General features: G+C 43.3%; 2 protein-coding genes across 2 annotated transcripts; both read right to left on the bottom strand.

Annotated features, from left to right (window-relative positions):
• Positions 1–2,527: 2,527 nt before the first annotated feature.
• LOC128712144 (adenosine deaminase 2-like) lies at positions 2,528–4,845 on the bottom strand. Its single transcript, XM_053807040.1, has 3 exons — positions 4,153–4,845; positions 3,738–4,085; positions 2,528–2,965 (listed from the first exon to the last, which is right to left on the bottom strand). Exons 1-3 carry the CDS (start codon positions 4,843–4,845, stop codon positions 2,528–2,530), a joined length of 1,479 nt encoding a protein of 492 aa, XP_053663015.1.
• Positions 4,846–6,881: 2,036 nt separating this feature from the next.
• On the bottom strand, positions 6,882–10,492 carry LOC128714149 (adenosine deaminase AGSA-like). Its single transcript, XM_053809024.1, has 4 exons — positions 10,416–10,492; positions 8,241–8,997; positions 7,421–7,771; positions 6,882–7,331 (listed from the first exon to the last, which is right to left on the bottom strand). The coding sequence occupies exons 1-4, from the start codon at positions 10,490–10,492 to the stop codon at positions 6,882–6,884; spliced, it is 1,635 nt and encodes a 544-aa protein (XP_053664999.1).
• Positions 10,493–10,822: the final 330 nt, after the last annotated feature.

Genomic DNA, 10,822 nt, shown 5'->3' with positions numbered 1-10,822 from the left:
TTCTCTTTAATTCAAACCAAACATCGATCGTTGACTCACTAAGCTAATGAGGTGTTTCTTTGCCGTCGAATCGCAGCGTGGTGATTGTTAGACAAATTGAATTAGTCTCGTGTTCGGTTCATTTTTGTCCGCTCCAACAAACCAGCGACCAGTCTCGCTGTTCATTGGCTCTTTCCCTGTTGTGTGGTAGCAAAATTCGATGGCCAGATTTATGCTATGCCATCAATTTTCATTTGACTGCTTAGCTTCGCTTCCGCCCGGTGCGTCAGATTGCTTTGTTTTGCCCGGTAAGGAGAAATCCTTTTGCGTTCACGGTGCCACCCAGAATCCATCACTCGATTAAGCTAACAAGCGCAGAACTGGGGACGGTGCACAGAAGACATGTGACGTTGTTTATTTCCTTGTTATCGTCTAATGAATCTATCGGGCGGAGAATTAGATTGCAGCTGGAAGATGGAGATGGTTAGATTTCTGGCACCGTGATTGTGCTTTTGCCGGCGTAATTTCACAGAGTGTCCAGCAATTGTTGTATTGAAATGGAACGGACTCGTACGGCAATGTTTGGTGGGGAGAATAATTCCATAACGATTAGCTGAACCACTTTAGATTTCATTTTAAATGTTTGTTGTATCAATAAAATGGAATAATCGCTTTTAACTCTTGTAATGGATTTGCCATTTGGAAAATATGTTAATGTAATTATGATCATTGTCATATTCTAAGACGGTGTCTCAACTTAAATATATGCAAAGTAAAAATACGAAAGTCATTTCAAAAAGTGACAAAAGATTCAAATCGAGTAATTCAGTTGTGTTTTGGTAGCGGAGCCATTCCTCATGACATGACAGGACCAGTTCAAAATCTTTTCAGGAGCTAATCCCCCGTAGCAGCTCCAGCTACGAGGTGAAATATGTACAATAAACCAAAAATCATAATAACCACAAATCAGTCATAACCTAGCAGGTCGTTAAGTCAAGAAAAAACAGAATAATTCAAAATTTTTAAATACAAAGTCGATGTCCTAATGTTTCTAACCTGAGCTTTACAACATATTTTCGTTTAAATACTGTTATCAGATGTAAAAACAATAGTGTTGGTATAACTGTTCAGGTCAGTATTACGTTTAGACAGTATTAGTTATTATTCCAGAGAATTGTTAGTTTCCTTCAATAAATGTTACCAGATCATCAAAGAATTCGCTTGATGTTAGGCTTCCATTACCGTTCGTGACACATTAATGTATGGTCCAGATCCTAGGCAATCACCCAATAAATAACAAGGAAAATTACTTCATTCTGGCTGTCCGAGTGATCAAAATGAGCCGAAGACTTGATGGTGTGATTTATAGGCCTTCGGACAAATGTATGTGAATTGTCATCACGTACAGTTTGGTCGATAATTTCTCCTGCCACACCGACCTGATGTTCTGTAGCTGTCGCTGTTGCTAAAATCTTTAACTAGACACAAGGACATTCTTTTGCCGTCAACGTTTGGCTGTTCTTTTTTGTGATGTATGATGAACCCGACCTCACACGGAACCGATTGCTAGCGGTTCGGACTGTTTGGATGGTTGTAGCCATTGCTCCATGGGGAAGATAGCCGCCGCAAAAAGGAGCAACTGCATGGTGTGTTTGGTCAGTCGGGACACGTTCGTCTCATTCCAAAGTCGTTGTTCGCTTCATAATATGACGATATTTTCATTTCCTTGAAACACTGTTTTACCAACGGCCCGTCGGTTACTTTCTCCACAGCACACGGTTTGTCCAGTAAGGAACATTGGACGCTTTGCTTGAAGATGATCGTACCGTTCACCGGGAGTGTCCGACAGCTAAGGGACACCAATTTGTTGATGCCATCGAAGCGCTTTTTCTTGACCGCAGAAAAATGCCTCCCACTGTGCCAGACACACACAACGCTGGGTAGAAGACGAAGAAGAAAAAAAACTACAGACGAAGAGCAATGGAGAGATGCGGGATGGCTGAAGTTCGCTGGAATGTGGCTCCTGGGTGCTAAACATAGGATTTTATGATCAACATACGCTTGACCGAGAAGTCGAGCGCTCGTGTCACGTCGAGAGGACGAGCATTTTCACGGTAGACAAACAGGGGCGTATCACTCGACACATCGTCCAAAATGGAGTGCAGGATAAAGCGTAATACAGCGATGAGGACAAATGGAGGAGTCTTAAGAATGTGTTTTTATGGGCTGCGAGTGGTGAGTGAATTTGGTGACAGTATCGTTTATGGTGGGAACATTTAATGTCAATGTTTTTGCAATTTTGCGTTTCAAGCTGTTGGAAATTGCTAGAGGATCGTTCAATTATCAATGAAACAGTAATAATTCTCCAGCTTCTTTTTTATTTTCCATTCTTCAAAATAACACGTTTTTATTATTGTTCGCATGTTACCAAATTATTCACATTTATAGTTGGTTTATGCTTCGGAAGCACAAAACAAGAAACGAATACGGGTTTATTCCAGTGTTTTAAAGTGTAACAAAATACTGATTCCAATACATTTACGTGAAACTAAAATTCAGCAGGAACAGTTTTAAGTGTATCTTCAACAAATTTGTTCCAACCAGTGGTCCACTTCTGTACAGCCCGAGCTTTCTCATCGGGCTCCATCGAGCTGTACTCGATCGAGTTAAGTGCCAGCTTTTTCAGCAACCGTATGTCAGCTCGGGCCGACGCCAGTCCCATGAAGGCGACGAAAAAGTCGTGGCTCAATGGCGATGCACACCAGAAGGATGGATCGTCCGAAGACACGACGACGGGATAGTTGTCGGAGAAGTAGAATGCGCCCGGGTGGTTGCGAAAATCTTGAACCAACTTCAGCACCTGGTTAGAGATGGGGTTTATTTCGATGCACACCTGCCGCTTCTTAATCTGTTCGAGTACGACCGGATGCTTCAGAGCGGCAAATCCGTGACCGATTCGTTTCGTTCCCAACAGGATAGCGTCGATCTAAAAGTAATGGTGTTGAATTAATTTGTATCCATTTATTTGATTAGAAGATGATGATTTGATGAAGAATGATAGTAGTGTAAATATTTGCTTTGTTGAATTATTTTCATGTTTAAATACTTTAGTTATGTCAGGTCGTCCTTCATAAAATTAAAAAAAATGAATTAAGAAAAGCATTATCGGGAGAAAAAAGTTTAAATTTGTTGTACTTCTAAAAAGAAAATAATGTTTCATTTTCTAGTTCTTCAGTTAAAAAAATCAAATTGATTTTAACTGAAGTACCTAACTTAATGTCAGTTGCAAAAATTAATTATTACAAATGGCTTACAAATGGAAATTATTTTGAATTTGCAAAATGAGTACAAAAGCACCAGGAATAAAACGAATAATTAATATGCTGCTGCTTGCACAAACTATGCAATTAATATTTAAATTAGATAGTGGAGTTGTCAAAAACTACTATGGTTTATCTTATCAATGCCTGTTATCCCAACGCCACGTGCCGTGAGTATGGTGTCAATAGGTGATATCAAATCATATGGCAACAAGCTGTCCTGGTGCTTAATCGACCTTGCGTTCTTATCGAACGCTATTATCAATGGCGTGCTGGTGACGTTGAGACTCATATTTCAAGTCTAACCACACACCCGATGTTTAACCCTGATCTTATATTTACGCACCCAATCGTTCAATTGAATCTGTCGCATTCCAGATCAGAATTGTTCGTCTATCGGCAGTGGGATTTTTGTTACGTATCTTATCGTTTACTCACCAAATTTTCGTCCCGTCGTCCAATCCAATTGGTTTCACCAGCGTGGAAGAAGAAGTTAATTGCAGTTGGCAACTGAAGCAGCCGCTCGTTGAAGTCCGTATGCGGCCGTCCGAGATCTTCCTGTCCCACGAGATCAAAGCCGGCGATAAAGTTCGGGAAGCGTTCTTTAAGCTTCTGAATCAGAGTGAGGTAGCCGTCGAATGTGCTATCGTCACAGAATTTTAGCGGCGCGTAGATAAACTTAACGCCAATAAACTTGGGATGAGCTTGGAGAAACTTTTCCGACTGATCGACGTACATCTGAACGATGTCTTCGGGGGAGTATGTACGATCGTCCAGATCGTAAACCTACGATCCGAGAAGTACATGTTAGTTTGGATTGGTGGTGGATTGTGATCTGACACCGTCTACTTACCGGCGGTAGCAGTCCTCGAAACTCCAAGTAAGTGACGTTATCAGCAAGCAACTCTTCCAAGCATCCGTAGAAGTATTCTTCCCAGACCGGGCGGTATGTTACCATTGGCTCGAAGCAGATAAATAACGCCATAAACTTGCGCCAAACATCGTTTATGTCACGGTGAGCGTTTAGTGGATCCTTCGTGTACAGGGTGAACATCTTTCGGATGGCGTCATCGTACGCTTCGTTACCGATCGAGGTACGAATATCCGCCACCAAACGCCAATCACCTTCAGTAGTTGGTTTGGTGCGTGAAAATTTGTACACCGGCATCGGGTCACGGTCCGTCTGCGGAATGTTTCCACTCTGCCAAAGATGTTCGTGTCGGGTTGCTCGCACGATTAATTCCGTGCTACCGATGGCCGTATCGTGTGCATGTAAAACGCCACCTTTTGGCATCTGCTGGATCAGTTTGAACAGTGGCGACTCGTTTATGCGCGCGACCATCTCGAAGAAATGTCTGGCTGAAATAAGCTCGTACGGATTCTCCACACCCTTGGCGAGTTCCTGCTGCTTGAGGTTCATCACATACCGGTTAAGCCGTTCCTCGTCGTCACTGAGCACCAAATCAGCGCCAAGTCCACGATCCTGTTCCTGGTTGAAGAACTCCTGACGCAGCCGGCAAAACTCATCGTACGAGTGGCGAGCCATTCGCTAAACAAACTGGAATACTAGCACGGACAGAAACAACAAACGGAGCTCCACGCAACGTGTTCGCGACAGTACTGAGTAGGGTAACACAATCGCGACCTAAGCAGAGAACCGATTCTTGGTGTGAACTCGACAAAAAAAAGTATCAAAACACGACAGCATAAAGAAGAGCGCCAAGAAAAAGATAATTTCAATGCGATCTCCACGAGATATCGCGCGGTGCACGTTGTGTAGTGGTGTTTGGTTGGTCGGGTTGGGTGTTGAATTACCACCACCATCAGCAATCCGCATCCGGACGGTGTGATAGACGTCATTGTTTGGGGTGGCAAGATGGTATCCCCACCATCCGCTGACGTGGTAGATAATGTGGTGTGGATCGATGGCTTGCCTGTAGGCACTGCGGTGGGGTTGGATTATCAGAACCAACCACACACTTCAACACGACCACACATTGCCAGAATGCCGGGTCGAGTGGTTATGAGGGACAGACATTGACAGTCAAGCGTCCGGTTCGCCGGTGAGTAGAAAAGAAAATGTGCAATGGAAGACGGGTGTATGTTGTGTTTATTTCATTATTGTTGGCAAACAAACAAATGGTTTGTTGCTTGTTTTTCGCCACCTTCAATGTACACTTAGCATTCTCGCATCCCATTCGCACATTTCGCACCCTGATGCGTACCGGATCGGAACTGTGGATTAAAAATAATAGTAGCGTTTTGATGGCGTATTGTTTTGTTTGCCCTTTTACTTCGTGGTGTGTAATGTTCTCACTTTTTCCTTGCATTATCACATTTCAGCAGTGGCGGTTTGATATGTGTGGTTCAGCGTAGATAAGACTCTGGTCGATGGTAAACGACCACCAGGGTTGTCTAGTTAGCGATTACTGTTGTCGAACGTTTGTGGTAGTTGAGATATGCATTCGAGAGGCTAGCGAAAAAGCCATCAATCAGCGGAATATGATGCAGGCGAATGCGATGTTAACATATCGCACATATACAATTTATTGAATTTCAAGGTTTGGTACGGTTTAGGTTGATGATTCATTTCACTTTGATTCATTTTAGTTACAGTTATTTGAGCAATTCAACCCAATGAAGAATAATTATTAACCTTTCAGTTAGGTCATTTTAGCTAACATATCATAAAACCTTAACATTAATATTCTCCTTGTTGATAAAATCATAAATAATACAAAATACCATAAGTAGTATTCCGATTGTAAATAGTAGAGCCAATATTTCTATTTTGATTTTCTTTTATCATACTCAGTTCTGTTTAGATTCTCTCTTGACGTAAAGACGTTCTAGGTCATGCTTGAGATTTCTGGATCACTATAAATAATTTTACAACGTACCCGAATAGTGAGTCCTTGATACGGGGACATGGTCAGGATGGGATTTTGGACTGGTTCTGTTGCGTGAAGATTTTCAACATTTCCATTTCCATTTCCACTGGTTACACGTTTTTTTAATGGACTTACATCGTACAAAAGTCTAACGTTCCTAGCCTTTATCCGAAAGAGACTGACTTAGCTCACCAAAGTTTCAAATGCAGTTCAAACGCACTGAAAGTTTTCCTTTCTCACACGTACAAAGCATCCATTGTGTCAGTCCAGAAAGATTAGAGCAGAATCAAACTTTCTTTAAGAATGTGGTGGCCGTCATTATGAGAAGGATCCATAATTTTTCCAGTTCTATTTGGCTCAGTTTAGTTCAATTTGAATCAAATCCAGGAAATAACTCCGATTCACTCCGCAATGGTTAAACGATGCTAGCTGAGCACAGAAATCCTGAAAATATAATTGAACTATACCTTCCAAAAATCGTCTGATTCGTATTATTACTTCGCCGTACGTTCACACTCCACGTGGGTCCTTCAAACGGAGTTGCATCCAAAATTGAAAATAGTAATTACACTTTTCACTCCGTAACAGTTGCCGAGTAAATATCACCCGGAGCGCTAATATCGGATATAGTAAAATACGGTACGGTCTTGTCTGTTATGTGTTTAATTCGTGCTATATTTGCCGCTTGAGCTTACACTTGATTTCGTTCTCCTGCTAATATCTGTTCGACTTTCGCATCGATGAAATAGTCCCAAGACCGGTAGAATATTGCTTCCGCCGCGGCCTTATCCTGTTTGTTCATTAAGCTGTAGCGTAACGAGTTCAGTGCCAGCTTTTTCAGCAGTCGGAGATCCTGATGAGCCGATGCCATGCCCAGGAACGCCATATAAAAATCATGGCTCAATGGAGCGGCACCCCAGAACGACGGATCGTCCGATGACACGACAAGTGGAAAATCGGTCGAAAATAGAATGCTGCCCGGGTGATTCCGATAATCGGCTACCAGCTTGAGTACTTGATTCGAGACGGGATTGATTTCGACACAAATGTCGCGGTTCTTCGCCATTTCCACCAGCACTGGATGCTTGAGCAGCGCATATCCATGGCCGATTCGTTTTGTACCAAGCATGATGGCATCGATCTAGAGGATAGCACATGGTAACAAAACGAGATGGTTACTGGACTAGTATTAATTTCGCAAGTTCGAATAAGAATTCAAACGGTACGTACCAAGTTTTCATCTGACGGCATACCGTGCCAGTTGGTTTCGCCGGCATGAAACAGAAAGTTAATGGATGAAGGTAAGCTCAGGAGTTGCGGGACAAAGTCCAGCAGTCGACGGCCGGTATCCTCCTGCCCGACAAGGTCAAACCCAACCACGTAGTCACCGTAATGGTGGTGCAACCGTTCAGCAAGACTCAAATACTGATCCACCGTTTGGTTGTCGGCGAAGCGTAGCGGCGCGTAGATGAACTTGGTTCCGATAAAGCGTGGATTGGCCGCTTTGAATTCCTCCGTGATTGTTCGATATATTTCTACCACATCCTCAGGTTTGTAGGTATTGCCGTCTAGATCGTATAGCTGCAAGGGACGTCAAATTGAAAAATTTGAAATCATTGTTGTTTTACGACCATCTTTACAATTTCTTTTCTGATTAATGCAAAATCAATGCAGTTTTCCGGCACATTTTACATTTTTCAGAATGCAGAACAATTTTTACTACAAGTTCTACTTCGTACTGGTTGGCTTCATTTTTGACCAGTTTCATTGTCAGATATTGATAGCAAATATTCAAGACATCTGCTTGAACATACCGAAGCTATTATCTTATAACTGAATGCGTGATGGTTTGATTGCAACAATGAGACACTTACGGTGTGAACCGTTACATCACCAAGCACATCCACCCGTCTATTTTTGTCCCTCGCGACAGGGCCAACACGTCGACTACGAAAAGCCATCAATCACACGATGACAGTCAAATAGAGTCCCTGGTTGCCCACAGTCGTTAGCATTAGCCCTGTTTTGTCCTCCGTTACAATGCGCTTACCGTTGGCAGCAGTCCCCGAAACTCCAGATACATCACGTTATCCTCGCGAAACTCTCGAAGCGCCTCCCGGAAGTAATGCTCCCAGACGGGTTTATACGTGACAATGGGATCGAGCGCCAGGAAAATCTGGCTGAACCTGTCCCACACATCGTTGATGCTGCGATACGTGTGGAGCGGATCCGCATCGTACAGCGAAAATAGCCGACGGATCTGGTCATCGTACCGGTCGGCACCCGTCCGGTTCCGGACGGTATGGACCGGTTCCCAACCATCACCGGTCGATGGTTTTGCTCGCGAAAAGCGGAACTCGAGGTCATGCATGTCGGTGAAGGTGCCTCGCTGCCAGAGGTTAGGAAAGTACGTTGCGTTCACGATCACCTCTGTGCTGGCCAGTGCGGTATCGTGCGCATGGAGCACGGCCCCTTTGGGCATTGCGCGGATAAACTGGAACAGAGGTGATGCATTGATCTGGTCCAGCACTTCGAAGAAATGGCGGGCGGGAGAAAAGTTGAACGGATTGATGAAACCAATTTCCAGCTCGTCCCGCTTCAGATCCATCAGGTGGTTGTTTACAATGCTTTCGTTTGTGGTCAGGACAATGTCGGCTCCGAGGGCTTGCTGTGCTTCACGATCGGTTAACAAGGCACGCTGGTACCGGTATTCTTCTGGCGTTAGACGTGCAGGTCGTTCGATGATCATATGCGCCTCCGGGGCGGAGAGCATCGCCAACAAACCGCACATTAGCAGCATGCCAAAGCTTAGACGGGAGAGTAGACAGAAGGGCGATGAAAAATAAAATTCCAATGGTGATGGAAACTGACCGCATTGTTACCCATAATGAACCCAGTGGGTGGTTTTGGTAACAACTAAACTTTACCGAATATTGAACCACATTTACTGCTCGGATGTCAAGGTCTTTTTTGTTAGTTGTTAGTTTTGAGCTTAAAAATGGACACTGGCGTTTAACAACTCGACAAACAAGCATTGGATTTGTTTAACGTGTAAAAAAACAAGTATTTTATGCATTTTATAATTATTGTTTAGGGGTGTTTTGTCCAATAGTTGCTCTTTATCTAATTGAAAACACACAAATTCACATGAAATCTAATGAAGAATTAATAAACGTAGGTTAAAGATCAATTAAAGATTACTGCTAAAAAATGTTTGTTAGACAGGAAAACATTTTAGAAAACATTTTTACTAATGTTAAGTTCGACCAAAATATTTATGATTGCTACTAAAATGTCTTTCGTAGCTTGATGAAATTATCAAGACACCTGTTCAAAAGTGACGTTCGTTCCTTTTTTCATCTTGGATTTGTTTGAATGAATTCTTTTATAGACTTGTTAGGTGAAGTATTCACGGTAAAGAGGATTTGCTTGTTTGTTTGAAACTGTCCATTAGCTTGTTTAACACATGTGTTGTTTTATTAATTTGTTCGCGTACTCTACAAATTGCGATTCAATTTCTATGGAGGCAAAAGCAATTTTGGTCACTCAGTTTACTTATTCTGATCACAGCTTATTCGCGAACTACTGCACAGATCACAACCTTCACTTTATTTAACAGCTTTTTGTTAACTTCATGTATAACCTTTTGTGTTCTTTTTAAGCTGTGAACGTAGTTATGTTCCGCCACACTAACCGTGTCATACTGCGTCCTATCGTTCACTGTTCCAATTTGCAACCGGGCGCATGATTTGTTTGTGCAGCATCAGCCGTTGATTGTGCAGTGGCTGGGATCGCCCAATAAAAGGGGGAAAAATGAGCGAAAGAAAATATGCCACCAGTTTGGCACAGTTCACTGCTGCTGCCCTGCACAAAACCGGAACCCCTGTACCGGAAGAATATGACCGAAAATGGTCGTTTTTGTCGTTGCATATGGAAGCTGCAAATTTGTAGCAATCGGATGCAGCCGTACGTCCGGCTTTTGCGATGCACGTTTGAAATCTGTCAGCGTGCAAAATCACCACGAAATACCGTCAATCAAGTGCGAAATGTTCGTGCAAGAGCTAACGGGCCTCCGCTGTCACGGAGACGGATTGAACTGTTCTGTGTGTGTGTATGGTTCGTGGCAACTTTTCTTTGCCGTCCTAATGGTGATTCCTGCTCATTGTCGAATGCTGCTACACACGCGAGGGAAAAAAAACACCCACTCCATTCTACAGGCACGTACCTGATCGAGCACGTCAATGATGGTTGAAAAACGACCGTTCGACGGTGCAATGGCGATGCTTTCTTTGTAAGCGCCATCACAGACCGAGCGCAATTTGTACGGACGCTAGAAAAACCGTTCAATCGAACCGTTCAATTTCACTGTGATCTTTTTGATCTCTTAATCAAGCGTGAGTACTCGGTGCAACGGGATGCCAGAGCTGCGTCAGTTTCGTTTCGACACTAGTTTCGTGGATAGGTCGATAAGTCGCCCGTTTTCGGCGATGGTGCGGGACCCGCAGGACGCGATGGTTCGTGGCCGGCTGCCGCGTATCAACTGCCATCGATGAACTGACGTCGGATCGTATGGAGGTGCTGTAGTTTGCTTGTAAACCGCATACAATAATACACGTGTGCGCGTGTGAAAGA

This window comes from Anopheles marshallii, chromosome 3, assembly GCF_943734725.1.
Source record: "Anopheles marshallii chromosome 3, idAnoMarsDA_429_01, whole genome shotgun sequence".
Lineage (NCBI taxonomy): Eukaryota > Metazoa > Arthropoda > Insecta > Diptera > Culicidae > Anopheles > Anopheles marshallii.
The sequence above is the reverse complement of the archived record's forward strand: the minus strand, read 5'-3'. Positions and strand labels throughout refer to the sequence as shown.